The following is a 16390-nucleotide window of genomic DNA, read 5'->3' on the forward strand; positions in this document are numbered from 1 at the left end:
GGTCACACGCATCTCACAAAGCAAGTGTTGGTGATGAATGTTATTTCCCGTAGGTTGCACCTTCCAGACGACATGGACCAATGACGACGGATGTCTGGCCAGACGACCTCCAGAAGGCCAAAAAATGAGGTATGGGGCAGAGCACTGCAGTAGCTTAGCTGCACTAGAGGCTGCATCGCAAGTTTCCGCATCGTCATAGGCTCCAGGTGTTCGCCGCAGGGTGTCGCGTCGCAGGAAAGAAGTTTCAAAGTGATCGAAGTATGTACTAAACTGGCAGTCTCACTAGTCATGCGTCAGGTAAACTATACAAAGTCAGAAAAAGAGTACATGAAGCAGCGAGATTGTACGTTCGCATAGAGCTCAGAACTCTCCGCAGTCTCTCCGTGTCGTCAACGTGTGCTTTAATGTTTGGCACAAGGGGCATTTTACAGTATGTACAAGTGGGCAACGCAATAAATACATATAGGTCATAGCTCTGTCGTCGTCTCAACACCCGCGATGTATTTGGACTTGTCCCCGGCCGTCGCCGCGGGAGGATGCGTCTTCAGCATGGTCAGCCCACTCAGCGTCTTCGCCGCTGGTGGAGCAGCGCCCGCACTCGGCTCTTCTTCGTCCGAGCTGGGGAGAAATAAGGAAACAAATGCGTGCTTCAGTGCCCAGTGCGGCGTAAACTGGAAAGAACACTTATGGGGGCAGCGCGACAAACGCACGAAAGCACGCGGCTATTTTGAGTCCGCAGAACCTGAAAAGCCGCAGCTTGACCTCCAGTCAGTTCGAGTAGTCTGCTGTTTAGGCAATAGACACCCCTTCAAGAAGAGAAGAGCGAGAAACAGCGCACTCACGAGTGCAACAATTCGAGATAAGAATCATACGCAGGCTGTGTTTCGCGCTTTCTCTGATCACTGGAGTTCAGTTGGTGCGGTTCTTCGTTCATCGTCTTCCATCGTCTTCCATCGTCTTCCCCTTGGTAACGCAAGATCGCCTCCTCCAACCAGCAATTTTAGTAAAAAGGCCGACAGGTGGTTTTGGTGATTATTGGCTGGGCTGCAAGTGCGTACATAGCCAGTAGATTTATTAATAATGAATAAAAGAAAACGCGGCGTATGTAAAAATACCACCCTTTGTTTATTCGTCCCGTGCTCTAGTTGTGCTAACTGCGGTACCTATGGCTGTGGTGGCTGTGGTACCTTAGAACGAGTAGGTCGCACCATGAGAAGTTCTTTTTCAGTTTACTTCTACGAGCCATCTATAAGGTGGCTTGCACGTGACGTCAAGGGCGCCATGATGGTGCACCACTTCCAAGCTTCCACGGGGCAGGCCGTGATAAGGGGAACGAACATGCTTTCGCCGTGCTTCTGGGGCAGCAGAATGTTGGCCGCTTTGACGGTGAATGAGCAATCTGTACAAGCGTCGTCCTGTAGGCATTTGCGTACCTCCCTAATGCGCGGCGTGTCTTTGAGGGCGTCATAAAGGCGTCTGCACAAGGGACGTACTCACTTGTAGGCGACGTATAACGGGTTGCGGGTGGCGGCCGGCGCGTCGTCGAAGGTTGCCGACGCGCAGCTCCCGACGCGGGCCGTGGACGCGTTTCCTATGGAGCTGGGCGACTCCCGCTCGTAGGCCGAGCGGCCGCCGCCCAGGTAGGCCACCTCGGCGGCGCCCTTCAGCCCCAGCGGCGACTCGTGGCAGCTGCCGTCCTCGTCCACCGGCACGCTCATCTGCAGCACCTGCGCGAGGCGAAACGGTTCGCCGTAGTGCGCGTGACAATTTTTCCCTCGGTAGAAACACCAGCGTTGACCACGAGTTCTCTGAGGGCTCAAACATGCAAGGCAGCACGCGGACACGAACTGGCAGGGTCGCTCAAAACTCTTGTTGGCCTACGGAGTGCTTCACCGATGTCTGACAGCAATTATAAAAAATGAGTTTCTTTTTTAGTTAAAAATGACGTTTTCTTCGACGTGGTATTGTGTTCAGTAGCGGTCATCAGGAAACTGCTAAGATGTGTTAACTAGCAAGGTGATCAACTATATATACTCCACCTCACAAGTTCTTCGCAGTGAAGAGGAAGCTACGAACGCGAGGCGACGGCTTTCACAAGTGTGCTGTTCACACACGCTCGCGAGCCAAACGGAAACGTCTCGAAGCCATCGCCACCGCTGTGGTGTCCTAGTGGTTGAGCATCTTCCTCGCATGCGGGGAGTGCGGGGTTCGGTCCCCAGTGCCGCCGGGTAACCAGCGGCGATACAATGGGTAAAAGCTTCCCCTGGCCTGGTGCTCGGCTTATGCAGGGTGAAATGCTTCGGAAATTGGTCTTTGACCCCACATTGAGCAAAAGAGAAAATACCTTGTGCCATGGCGCTCATTGGCCGCAGATGTCCTTGCGCGATGAAAATTCACTATCATCATCGAAGCCATCGCCTCGCGCTCGTAGCTTCCTCTTCAGTGCGAAGAACTTGTGAGGTGGAGTATAAAGCGTAAGTGTTAAATCTTCAACTATTGCATTGAAGTTCCTCAATTAAATTAGAGAATTGCAGCTAGTCATCAATAGCAGCCATACCAGATTTTAGCTTTTCTAAACTGCGAGTCTCCTCGGCGCTGCAGTGCAAGGAATTATGAGCCTGTACACGCGAGGAAAACCGTAACAGCGCCGCTGAAGAGCCCACGCAGCCACGCCTACAAGCACGCGTCTCCCGGCGGCACGCATGTCCCCTGATCTTTTTCAGAACGCCAGCGCGGGAGCATCCGTATTGTGTAGCACCCGCTCGCCGTCGGGAGACTGAGGAGCGACTCGCACGAGCTCTATAAAAAAATGGCTCAATAAGGGACTGCTAGCAATATAGAGGTCATTGTGCATGCATGCTTTCAAGGACGCTTGTCTTTGAGATTGCAATGATTGCGCAAATTATTCGCTCAAAATTCCCCAGACGCGGTGAAATTTACAGGGCCGAATGCGTTTTAGAAGGGCTTGGAAGGAAACGATAAGGGGTGAATGAATACGTTTTACTGGCCCCACTGACGCAGTTCGACCGTCCTTCGACTTTCTTTTCCTCACAGTGGCACTCAGTAGTGACAACCCGTTCTAACTTACCTGGTTTTATTGCGAGCGTAGTTTAAATATGTGGAACCCAAAATGAAGGTTGAAATGAAAGTAGAGCCTAGTACCATGATTTACGTGACTTTGTATTCTCGCGGTGTTCTTTTTTCCCTACTAGGAACTAACTGGCGCAACTTTTCGCATTTTTGCCTAGGATCTTGCACAAACTTTCTGCCACCAAGTGTCACAAAGAAAGCTGACCTCACTATGCTGCATGGAAAGCGCAATTAATCAAGCTGTGAAGCATTTCAATTATCCAATAAAAACATGCTAAAGCCATCGCTATGCAAGCAAGGGCAGATAAGAGAAACTGATGGAGCTGACCACTGGGAGCAGTTGTCTATTACTTGGTGATGATTTCTGTGTGCGACTGCACATCTTCCGTTCGTCTGTTTTGTGCTCAGCTCGCCATGCGCGGTGACCAGAGGAAGAAAACGGACGGTAGTCATTAAGCAGCAGCACTGCGCACTGTTCTCGCACTCACCTGTGTCTCGTATTCTTTTAAACTTGAGTCCGCGTACACTGGTTCGTATCTGGGAGCCACGCACATCCGCTTGATCCTTTCCTTGTTGGCCACGTACCTGAAGGGAAGCGACGCTTGTGTCAATTATGTAAGCTCCGCATAGAGTATGAAGGGTGACCGGGGATTTGTAAGCGATGCACCTTCGTGGGCACTTCTGCTCCCCCTCCCCTCCCTTCAAGCACGCAAGCACACACGTTCAAGTCGTTATTCGTGAAATTGTGAATTCGTGAAAATAAATTGCATTTCATTGTACTCAATAATTAAACCGCATGCTTTACATTTCGTTACTGATACTACATGCTGCATGACACTTGTAACACAACACTCGCGGTGGCGAGGTTCTCGTACTTTCTATGTGATTTTTTTTTACGTCAGGCTGTGTTTTTTTTTAAACAGATACAACAGTATATTACTCCTTTCGCATTAAGAATATTGTGGCATTTTCCTTACTTTACGAATACTGCTTAGAGGCCACAAAAAGACGCTGACAAACCAGTGGTTAACGCAGACGTTCCCGTAACGTAAGCTCTCTCAGAATGCAGTCGTGACGAACAAAGTATACCATTAGAGCGACACTGAGGATGCTCTGTGCTCTAAAATGAAAACCGACACTATGGCTATTTCTGGGGGTGTTGATGCTTGTCCGGCAGAGCAGGACGCATTTATTACTGAGAAAATTGCATTTGACATCTTTCCTGCTGTCCGAGCCAAACTCGTTACGTCTACCCTGAAAAGAGCTCCATATGCACCGTTTTGATGTGAATGGCGGTCACGGTGTAATAATATATTCATACACCGTGATACAAACCAAGTTTAATTTGTCCTCTGTGTTTCGTTACGAGAAAGAATGCCGCAGTCCTTTGGACTCTAGAATGTCCGCGAGCGCACGCAGACAAATTTTGGTGCATCTGAGCAACACTGAGGGGCCCACCTAGACCACATGCAGCAGTGGTAGACGATGCCGACGAAGCCCAGAACGGCGATGATGCAGGCCAGCACGATGAGCGCGGCGCCCAGATCGCTCGAATCTCCGCCGGCGATCTTGACGGGCCGCACCAGGTTCGGCGGAGCTGTTGGCGTCATGTACGGGGCCCGCAACTGCTGCGCCGTGATGCCCAGGCTGCGCGACAGGTGGTCCAGGAACGAAGACTGCGCGCTGCCGGTACTCATCAACCTACGAGTGCGTGCACCGGGCATACTCAGTGCGTGGTTCCATGCAGGAGCGCCGAATCCGCTGCTGAAACCATCTGGCTCAACAGGCAGTGCTTTATGATGCGTGCGTGCCGTGAATTTCGAACTTTTACATAGTGATTCATTACAGTCATTATCACGTGGGCCTTGTTGCTGCTACGAGAGCCATCATCGACACCTCCTGGCGCTCCAGCTTGGCGGAGCCTTTACTATCCAAACAATCCAACTCTGAATACCGCGGTGGTTCACAGCAACGGTGCTTGCCTCATGATTTGGCGCGGGACTAAGTCACGTCAGTCACGGCGACTGCTGTTCCTGAGTGAGGTGTACTGAAACTGACGCTGTTTTGGATATGTACCGCTCAATGGCTGGCGTATTCTAAGTTCATGGCTGTGACAGCTGCAGCTATACGCTTCGTCCTCATTGGAAGCGAAGGCATGCCACACTCAAATTCAACCTTAAACAGCCGACGCTTTCACGCTGAATATAACAAATAACTTCTTTTTGGAGAACACCGGAACCACACTCACATTTGTACTCGAGGATCGTTTGTTGTGAGAATTCTTAGGCTTTCCGGCTCCACCAGGTACATCCAGATATCGCTCCTGCGCCAAGAGTTGAGTGTTATACGCTGTCACCCGGGGCTGCCAAGCGAACGTCTTGAGCGCTGCACTCAGACACGCACACTTACCCCGAGAAGTCTGTTGCAATCGTGTTATTTCTCAACACCTTCAAGGCGACCACCTTCTCGACGCTTGCGATGAGACGCGTCTGTTGCTGTATGATGCTAGAAAGAAAACAGGAGAAGATACTTGGCACCAGTTCAAGAAGAACCGTGCTTTGGCTGGCTGGAGTGAGAAATCTCACCTCATGATGTGATCCTTGAGCTGCAGCACTTTGTCTGGTAGGACATCACCGATGGCCAAGACCAGCCGGTTTTCGTAGCGGATAAGGTTCACCTGAAAACATGATAACGGTGAGTAACTGAAATGCTCCTCGGCGGCTACTGGACGCTGAGACTTATTTTTGTCATGATGCATCGACATCATCTGCATAGAACGGCATCAGAGAAAATTTTTTTTTAAGGTATACAGCTCATCCGCCGAGTGTTTCGGTGAGAACTGAAGAATCAAGTAAAATGAATCGCGTCAACCCTCGGTTGCTTCCGGTTCACAGTATGGGAGTCACGCTGCGTTAAGTGGTCTCTAGCGTGTTCGTCGAAAATCTGGCGTTTTCTCGACGCTCTTGAAGACGCGTTATATTCCAAAATATTTTTAAAAGGGGAAGAGACAGCTGAGCTACACGCGTTAGAGACAATGCTCCCTTCTCTCTGCGGCAGGGTCAGCATTCCCTCGGCGCTCCCTCTCAAGCCTTCCCGCGCCCCTTTTCTGCGTTCCCGGGGGTACTATTGACGCCGAACGTAACAAAATGCGCCAACAGCTGTTGGCAGAGATCAGGGGACATCTGTAGATGAAAAATTTAGCGACCATTCTGTTCAGAGTTTGCGTCGTCTTGCAACCTAGTCTTATGCGTGCGGATATCGTGCGGTCAATATGACAGCATGTTTAGAGAACAACGCTATGGCTCACTCTATAAACGGTAAAGTATGACACATTAAAAAAGTTACTTATTGAAACGGGGCTGTGAAGGACGTCAAAATATTTATCTAGCTCCGGATACAGCATCATGCGAGTCAATGCGGGTGCTCTCACATAAACGTAGGTGGATTCCGTGAGGGCCCTGGCGGTCAGGTCGGGGCTGTCTCTGGCTGTGACCTTGAGCTTTAGGGGCAGCTCCACGTTCTGAAGATCCTCGAACGTCTTCACGTTGCTCAGGTAGCCGGTCTGGGGGTCGATGCTGAATTTGCCTTCGGGGTCGCTGTCCGGCGATAGGTCGTACACAATCTTGCCATTCGAACCCGAGTCGAGATCTTCAGCCTGCGTTCCGAGAAGAAGTAATGAAGTCACGAAGTGGTGCATCGCCGGTTTGTGTTCGTCATGTTCACCCTTAACTGGCCCTCTGACGTCAGAGGACTAAAGTACCAAGTGGTCATGGATCAAGGCGTTCCTGCCAATCATACTGAAACTTGCGCTTGTCGTGTCGCACTCACCATCACTTGGATGAAGCGGGTCCCGGCCGGGGCGTCCGACGAGAGCGCCGCCAGGTAGCGGTTCTGCGTCAGCTGGCTGTACATGGGGGGCACTACGAAGCGCGGCCGGTTGTCGTTCTGGTCAATCAAGTGCACAGCAACCTGGGTGGTCAGCCTCGAAGAACCTGCACACAACGCGTAATGCAGTCGGGCAACCACAATGATGTACGACGCATCCCCTGCTTCTCCAAAGCAAAGCTTGTCGGTACACTGAACTTGGCATTAAATTCTGAGACCACCCCGAGTCTTATTACCTAACCGCAGGCACGCGATCGTAATGACTACAAATAGCTGTAAATTCTTCCGCTTTGAGGGTTGATTTGCTTAACTGATTCGCTAAACTGATCTCCTCGATACTCGCAGGCTTCCCATGTCTTCCAGTTATCACTCAGTATATCCTCACACGGTCGTCTGCTGACTTTGTGGTTAGCTTCGTTGATAAGGTGATTGCAATGTATAAGAGATGGTATCTTGATCAAAACAGATTTTTCTTTCTAATAAGTTCGCTTTCGAAAACTAACTCGGTTTTCTTAAGGCCACGATTGTGCAATTATGTGGCAGATAGTTTTCCCAAAACAGTACTTTCACATATAGCGACAGCGGATAGGCACCCACTCTGCCGGCAGGTATTTAATATATAATTAAATTTCCAACGTGCGGTGAAGACCTGCCTTGTTAAGGGAGCCCATTTCATGTTTCGTTTTTTTTTTTTTTATTCCGATGGTCAAGCAAAACACAAGGTAGTATTCACTCACCGAATACTCCGCCAATTGTGTTTAAGTGGACAGTCAAGAGATATTTGTTCTGTTCTTCGTAGTCGAGGTTCTGGTTCTGGACACGCACTTCACAGTCGCGCTGTTCATTGTCTAATATGTAGAAATGCCCTGTAGGTGCAGAAAAATACGGACATGTAACGGGCACACATGCACGAGAAAAAATGGAACTCGCGTTCTTTTCCAATTTAAGAACAGCACAGCCACTGACTTTGAGGAACGCAAGGTAAGGTAATATAATTCCAACATTATATTGCAGGTGCTTTAATATATACAGTTCCTGGCAGCAAGTTAGTTCGCTTTGACCTTGATTCTTTTTTTTAACGTTTTTGATGACCACAACATTAAGTTAGAAAGAACAAATAAAAAGAGATTTACTTTTTGACCGAAGTCTCACCTTTCTCGTTTCCAGTGACGATCTGGCACTGAACGGGAAAATTTCCTCGCGGCTTGTTGATAATTGGCAATGATTTGACGAGCGTGTTCGCCAGGGCATTCTCTGGAACTTCGACCCTGAGGAAGAGAAACCATGCCAGTTGCTGATTTAATTCCGTGTCACCTGTCATGCAACAGCGTGCCATACAACGCCCTTAATGACACAGCGTGTATGGAATCTCGCACTATACGGTTTCGCCAGTGACAGGAATTCAGTTGTGACTACTCGTTCTGAAAACACCTAAAAGAACAGCAAAAAAAAATGCACGCACAACCAGTGTTGTTACTCATAGGACTATGCACGACATGGTTAGAAGCGCAAAACCTGTAGTTACACCGTATTTATTCGTGGTTGCTGCCTCCATAATGGTTCAACGCGCTTAACTTTTTAAAGAACAAGAGACAAAACAACCACACCAACACAAAGCGCGGTTGGTGTGGTTTTGTCTGTTGTTCTGTAAAAAGTTAAGCGAGTTGAACCGTGATGAACAACCTACCGGGCCCAATTCTCGCCATTCTAGCTACCTCCATCTTTTTCTGTGTGATAACCGAGAACCTGAGCTTGAAGCAGGGGGTGAGATTGTTGTTAGCTGCTGGTGGGACAAGCATTGCAAATGTTCTGCCGGCAATTGTTCGACCGTATCGACCCTTAAACGTTAATTAAAATCGACAATTTTCGGCACAGATCTCTGAGCTCTTCTGAACGCCTGCTAGCACAAATGGCTCACAGCCTAGTGTAGCGAATACCGTGAAAAGAATAATGACCGCATGGTTGAATCACGCGCACACCGGTCGTGGAGTTGAAAGGTTGACAGACCCGCTTCTGTCCGTCTGACCAGAGGTGCTCGAGAATATCGAGGCTTCGCAGGGTTGTCGACAGTTATCTGTGAAGGTCGGTGGCTGGCCGTACTTCTGCAGGACTAAAGAAAGCGACAAAGCTGTGCGAGGACATCCAGGCTCACCTAGGCAGTTGGCTAAGACTTGTTCAACTGTCTCGTTCTGCCTTCATGTTTAATAGTCAAGTGTGCGGTTCTGCGCACACCTCAGGTCCTCAGGGATGCACCGTGCCGTGTGCTTTCCAGTGGATGACTGTTGTACAGCGTGGCTATCCCGATGTCGTACCAGCGTTTTGTGCAACCGTTATGCTCGGCTATAGCTTTTTTTTTCTTCTGATATATGCAACGGGGGATGTTCTCGCAGAAATAAAGTTCCCACACACTGCAGCCAAATTCTTTTTTAAATGAGCTCGTACGCTTTAGTACATGATATCAGTTTGTGATCGTCAAATGTAATTTGGTATCGCCACGCTGCCTATCGTAATTGGCCATCACGTGCTCGTCAAATATAGTCTTGAATCGATGTATGTACGAGGACTTGAAAGTAAATTAACAAGTTGGCCCCAAATTAGAAACTCCTACTCTAAAGTTCTGGTCCGGTCTTTGGTGTGTGTAGCAAAAGAAACGCTTCGCGCCCAAAACTGGACTGCGGGAAAGCGGCCTCAGACAACGACATCGCATTTACGCATGGACGTTCTGAAAAAAGCGAAGAACGTGCTTCAAGGCGTCGACTATGACTATGACCGGCATCGACTATGACCGGCATTGGCAAGTGCGAACACTCACGTGTAGAATCCGTCGGCGAAACCGAGGCCGGAGTCCGGCGGCACGGTGGCGATGTGCTCCACGTAGACTGTGACGACAGCCGTGGCTGCTAACGAGGGATCTCCGAGGTCGTTAGCTTGAACTTCAATCTGAGAATAAACGGCGTTTCAGAGTCGAGGCGTGAGCCGCGAGCCGAAGCAGTCGAGTTCAACTGCCCTCGGCGCCGCGTCATGAAACTCACCCTGTACTCGGAGTCGGGTTCTTTCCTGAGGTCGTCCTTGACAGTTATTACGCCGCTGGTGCTGTCTATGAGGAAGTAGAACGGTGCCCGACCTTGGCCGCTGATTTCGTATCGCACTACGTTTCCAGGTGCCTGTACAAGAGAGTCGCGGCCGCGGTTACGCAAGTAGTATGGTATAAGGAGGGAAGAAAAAAAAAACATGCTTGCTCACGGTTTCTGTTAGCTGAGGTACTTCGCTTCTACTTCTCATTATTATTATTTTTTTGCGGTTGCTTCGAAATCGTGCCCAAGCGCTGAGTTTAGTAGCAATATAAAAAAAGTACTCTTCGTGAGCTAGCCAGCGTAGCAAAATACTGCACTTGAATTTAATAACGAAACGATTGGTCACACTGATTTTTTACCCAGTGAAAGTAAACTTATTCCAATAGAAGGCTGCACTAGTCGGTGTTTTTGTAAGGTTATAAAGAACTTATAAATATTAGTAACCAGACATTCCTCCATTTAATTGCTCGTAATACCGACTGCCCTTAAAAAAGTGGTCTATAGAGCGTCTATAGACTTCTTAAAGACTCTTTTGCTTTTCTATTTTTTTTTCCTTTATTTGTTCCTCAGACAGTGTCTAAGAGAAGGCCAAGGCTAAAGGCTAAGAGCCTGACGAGGCCTTGGCCCCTTGTACAAATTTTTGCATCAACGAACAGAACTCAGCCATAATACTTCGGCCAGTAGCAGGGAAAAAATGTAAACAATTCTTTAAAAGGCAAAATTTTACTGTCCTGTACATCAGTCTCAAACGATCCAAAGTTGTAAGAAAACGCGGATTCTGTAAACATATCCAGGTTTGCATACAAAGGGAACAGGCAATAGGAAACATCAAGTGCAAAACCGGCACTACAAACATCAAAACCAATACACAAGAAAAGCAAAGCCGAAAGTTGGGCGAATTAGATAGCGTTCATGATGAAAAGATAGCGCAGAAGGAACACGTGCCGTTCCCTTTCCGTTCCTCGTGTTCCCCACCGCGCCATCTCCCCATCATGAACAAAAGAAAAGAAAAATAGAACACCAAAACAATTTTGTATCCAATGGAAAGCGTTAGGTACCACATTCCATGTGCAAACCGCGGAACACGTATTGACCATTAAATCGATTTGATGAGGCTCTACTAGAAAGACATATCATTAAGTTGTGTATGAAATTGCTGAATTAACCAAGAAGTGTCTGCATTCACATTTAAAAACAGTAAAAGGTTTGTTGAAATCCATGTGCATCCCAAAGCTGTTTAACAGTTTAGTAGACTGAAAAGTTAGCGTTTGGCTACCATAATTAGTTCGTATCATAGGCACTCTTCGTTTAGGCTCGCGGATCGAGTATGTACTGCTATATTGTCCTAGATGGATATGTAGTTTGTTTCGATGGACCCACTGCAGCAGTTTAAAGTAATAGACCTGGTTTGCTTTTAGCATGTTGTACTTCCGGTCCGTAAGTTGCGCCTATCGCCTTTATAGCTCTCACATAAGCGTAGTACCTTCTTTTGTGCAACAATTAATTTTTTTATAATTATAGGCTGTCGTCGTCCCCCAGATCAATATTCCATAACTTAATCTTGAGTAAAAAAGAGAATAATATAACACCTGTTTTAAGGACGTGGGTATCAGATTCCTGATCGTGTAGATGCTCCCAGTTATTAGCGCCAAATCAGCTTTTAATTTATTAACATGTGTAGTCCAGGAAAGCTCTTCACTGAACCAAACACCCAAAAATTTTTGTTCTTTTACCTGTTCTATCAGAGTTCCATCATAGGTTACATTTATGGTTGAATAATCCCTCCTATTTATGGGCTTGAATATAATGCACTTTGTCTTACTTGTATTCAGACTCAATTTGTTATTTAAAAGCCATCCTGATAATTTAAGCAAGTATTCATTAGCAGCTTTTTCCAAGCCTGCTTTGTTTGCTCCAGTGAAGAAGACATTGGTGTCATCCGCATATAAAACTATGTCGGTAAAGCCAGTGACTGAGGTAATATCATTGATGTACACCAGGAATAAAAACGGTCCTTGATATTTACTTATGTATATTCACAGTCTATAGACTGCCTATTCACAAAAACTACTAAAATTGTATGGCCATAAACCTATTGGTTGTCTGTAGAGCGTCTGTAGGATTTGTATTGTCTATAGACTAATCTCTAGGATTGTCTATTGACATTCTATAATGTTTACAGGCAAAAGTCTATAGACACTCTATTGCGTCTCTCATAGCCTTAGTCGCTTTGGGACGTTAAACCCCATAAAACCAAACCATAGACACTCTATTATAGAGTGCCTAAAGAAATTTTTCTAAGGGATAGTGGACCCAGTCAGCGCGTTCAACGAAAACATAAACAAGAAGTTCTACTCAGAGTTCGCAATGCCTGCAATTTCTGCGTTCTCCAATCGGATGCGTCTCTTAGGCGAACTTCGTTTCTTTAGTACATAGAGCCTTTTTGCGCACATTCAGCCTTTCCCGATCGCGATAAAATGCATTACATCTAGTTGCTTGAAAGCTGCTGATCGCAGTAGTATGAAACTGTAAGTCGTGAGTTGCGGGTATTGCGTCGTTGCTGTGAACACAGGGAATATGCAAGAGTGCAATTTATATGCATTGCATTCCCAATAATCACTAATGGATCTCCAGTCAGTTGTCATATGTCAAGATGTGCTGCATAAGTCCACAATACAGTTTGGCTTGTCGATCGTTCGATGGGAACTATCCGGACTATTAATTAACGCTGCTGTATTCTGTCCAGCCACGAAATAATTAGCGGAACGGATAGTTCGAAAAGACAAATATTATTCTGATATATTTTTATTTCAACGAAAAAAGCTAAATTTTCTGACGTTAATGTAAAATGCGATTCCGGCCTCAAATTCTGAGCATAACGATGTAAAAAACTCCTCAAAAGCGACACTGTCTGCCACTTCTGGGTTACCGCGGTGCGAAAGATCGAATTATTCTACTTTTTAAAAGCTACAGCTACAACATAAGCGCAGTAAGCTCATGCACACCACTTCCTACTACAGGGAAGGCGTCCAGCATGTCCACACTTCATTACAAACGCGTTGTTTCAGACTAATCTGGCGCTATAGAAAGATTTGGTCTTGAATATACTTATGGCCGAGTATAGGGAATGTTTGTCTTTTTTTGTAATTTGTGGTGTTCATCGATGAGAAATTACTAGTGTAACCATTTTTTACCTGAAGGATAATTTAATAAGAAGCAGAATAAGAAACAACCACAAGCAGGCAGTGGGATCCGAACCAACGACCTCGGCATCTGACGTGCGGTGCTGTTTCTCATTTATTTTTCAGGCAAAAACGGTTACAGCGCTAATTTTCCATTGATCGACAACAAAAATTACAAAAAATTCAGGGGGGCACTTTGTTGACCTAAAGTGCGGTGAGGCGAAAGCCTTAAGCGCGGTGTTGCTGCATCAGTGATGTGTGTAAGAGTGGAACGCGACAGCGTCTTGCAACGCTGCTAGGGAGTCCACAGAACGCCATGGCCAGTTCGGCTCTACGCCTAGCTTGTCGGTAATTTGGTTTTTGAGGAAAGGAAATGTATCTGTCACACATATCTCGATGAACACCTGAACCTCGCCGTAACGGAAAGGGAGGAAGATGGGAGTGAACGAAGACACCGTATCCACTAGACACGCCGTTGTTCATTCCAAACCGGCGTGCTGGCATGGCGGAGTGGTTACCCTGCTCGTCTCGCACTCCGGAGACCCTGGTTCGATTCCCCAACTCGACCAATTTCCGACTTGGGTTTTATTTATTTATCTGGTCTGACTATAAAGGTTAATTAGGCTAATTAGTCAATTAAGTAATTAACTAAATTCAGTCCCCTATACGATTCCTTTAATTGGTTGCATGGTTACTAGCCAAAGTACAATTGGCCCCGTTTGAAATTCGCGCACTGTGACGTCACGACCATTTCGACCAATTGAAACAATGTAAGCGTAGCTACGGCGGCCACCTGAGGTCTCGCTTTGGCTGTCGGAGTGGAGTGTTCCTTTCGCAACAAAAAAAATATTCCCTTACGCTCTCCTCGGTTTCAGTGACTGTTGGCTTTCTTCATAGACGTGCTGTAACGAATCCCTCATCTCCTACCCTTGTTTGCTAAACAGCTTGAGGGGCTCGGTTCTGGCAGCTTTGATGCCATATAGGAAGGATATGAAGGTTCTCGCACTGCCGCCTCCCACACCGTTCGATCACGTTCTGCGTGGCACTTCCGGCATTAAAGGGCGGTCCTACGGCCGCCGCTATGGTAGAGGGTGCCTCTGGTCAACGCTCTCAAGGTTAGTTTACATGCAACGTATGCACCGCCGAAAGTACAAGATTGGACAGCCTCCGTCGCAGCGCAGTTAGTAGAGCACCGTACGCGAAATTCGGAGGTCCCCCCAAAAGAAAAGAAACCACCTCCCCCAGCTCTTGCCTTGGTTTCGGTGACTTGGCTTCCTTCATATGCTTGTCATAACAAGCCCCTCAAATCCCCATAATTTTCTGCTTATGACCGAGTGACACGTTATGCGTCACCAGTAGCAAGCAGACAGCGAGATAATTGAACTCACCGATCCGTCCATGTCAGACGCCACCACAGTTGTCACAATTGTTCCCAGCGGCACAGTGTCCTGCAGCCTGATGGGCAACGGAACGCTCGTGAAGCGTGGGGCAACATCGTTCCGGTCCTGTTGAAACCACGGGAAGGAAAATGAAGCAAACATCGCACATCGAAAATTTGCATCTCTGGAATAGCGTGGCGCTTCAAGCTGTTCGATTCGCTTTGCTCGCGCAGATGCAGCATATCGCCTGATATTGGCATTTGGAAAGTAGTACAACATGAGAATGTTTTATAGAATTAGTTGACATGCCGAAGAACGCGAAGAAATACTATTGCGACTTTGTTATCGCGGATGCAGCTGAAATAAATGTTCTGCTGCCCGATTTTACGAATCGGTAAATGCTTCGAATGTCTAATCAGTTATCCGCAGAGATGGATAGCTCTCAGTGATTTGTAATTTGAAAGAACAAAATTAATTCACTTTATGTAACCCTTTTATGATATTTTGAAATAGGTATGACGAAAAAAAAATGAGGGGGTGTACTGAAAAGTTGTATCCTCTCCATACGCCGCCACATCGCGCTAAAGCACGCATGATGAACCGTTGCATTCCTTTTTTACGAAACTGCTATGGTGTGCTGCATTGGCGGATGCCGTACAGCTCCTGAAGCGATTTTTGACGCCAATAACAGAGCTGAATACGCGCTGATTATTAACCAAATACGCTCCGTTACTGGGCGAACGAAACCTGTTGCTAAAGCCAGCGCAGGGAAAAATCGCGGTTTTTCGACACGAAAACAGGTTTTTCTGCTCGATCAGTCCTCAGGGTGCTTCTTGATATAAAGCGTTCTCGATCCTGTACAGAGCAGTCTCGGCGCCAGTCGACTTCAATAAATTCTTCCTGAATGGAGTGAAGAGTGAACCGGAGGCATTCAAAGTTCAATGGCTCCACATGTTAATTGGATGCAACGAACCTCACGGCCACTTCCACCCTTGATACTTCAGTGCGTGCAGGTGCGCGAATTCCGAAACAATTGTTTTCCGAAATAATTGTGCCAGTTCTTTCCGCTTGTCCCCCTAATTCATTCTCTCGGCCACCAGGGGGAGCAGTGGCGTACGCACACTGCCCTCCTTGGTGGCCAGACTGAGCGCTCCGCTCACCTCGACGGCGACTCGCACGGTGCACGTGGCCATGGCGTCGTTGGCGTCGTTCTCCAGCGTGCCGATGACGAGCGTGTGGCTGGTCTTCTTCTCGTAGTCGAGGCCGGCGATGGTCCTCACGACGCCCGTCACGGGGTCCACGGCGAACAGCGACTGGTCGCCCTCCCTGATGGTGTACGTTATGCTGGGCGTGCTGTCCGGGTCCGTGGCCTGCGCGGTTCCAGCGTCACTACAACCCCATCGGGAAGCTTGTTTTCTTTTTCTCTTTCCTTTTTTGCGACTCCCATGCTCGCGGTAGTCTCGCGAGAGTTGCGATGTGCGCAAGTATCTATCTCACGTGGTACGTGCCTTACGAAGTGACATGTAGTACTGTTGGGCGCCGCTATGCGCGCACCCCAGCCGCCGTGATTTTCGAATGGCACTCAACATGGCCAATACTTTCTTTAGCTACAGCGCCGATGTTAATCACATTTTCAAAATCCTAAAAAGTGATATGGTTATCACCTATAGCAAGTCTCTAACTGCAATCAGGCGCCTAACTGTAAAAGGTAGTAGTTCACTCACAGTTCAGTTAACCAATTAACACGATTCACTTGCTTTCAGACATCCGCAAACACTGC

General features: G+C 47.5%; 1 protein-coding gene across 4 annotated transcripts in view; it reads right to left on the reverse strand.

Moving 5' to 3' along the window:
• Positions 1–376: 376 nt before the first annotated feature.
• Cad99C (cadherin 99C) overlaps positions 377–16390 on the reverse strand; it is a 169456-nt gene continuing 153442 nt past the window's right edge. For 3 of the 4 annotated variants that reach the window (XM_089583226.1, XM_089583225.1, XM_089583223.1), the window contains 15 exons: positions 15771–15980; positions 14620–14736; positions 10008–10139; positions 9788–9915; positions 8128–8243; positions 7713–7841; positions 6919–7082; positions 6521–6745; positions 5676–5767; positions 5500–5595; positions 5339–5413; positions 4549–4791; positions 3579–3675; positions 1498–1727; positions 377–618 (listed from right to left, as the gene is read on the reverse strand). In XM_089583226.1, the coding sequence (XP_089439352.1) occupies positions 468–618; positions 1498–1727; positions 3579–3675; positions 4549–4791; positions 5339–5413; positions 5500–5595; positions 5676–5767; positions 6521–6745; positions 6919–7082; positions 7713–7841; positions 8128–8243; positions 9788–9915; positions 10008–10139; positions 14620–14736; positions 15771–15980 (2205 nt within the window). In that variant the 3' untranslated portion in view covers positions 377–467. The remainder of the gene's footprint in view (positions 619–1497; positions 1728–3578; positions 3676–4548; positions 4792–5338; positions 5414–5499; positions 5596–5675; positions 5768–6520; positions 6746–6918; positions 7083–7712; positions 7842–8127; positions 8244–9787; positions 9916–10007; positions 10140–14619; positions 14737–15770; positions 15981–16390) is intronic. The other variant, XM_089583224.1, reaches the window with a different exon arrangement.

The sequence above is a fragment of the Amblyomma mixtum genome, chromosome 3 (genome assembly GCF_055824585.1).
Source record: "Amblyomma mixtum isolate Tamu chromosome 3, ASM5582458v1, whole genome shotgun sequence".
NCBI lineage: Eukaryota > Metazoa > Arthropoda > Arachnida > Ixodida > Ixodidae > Amblyomma > Amblyomma mixtum.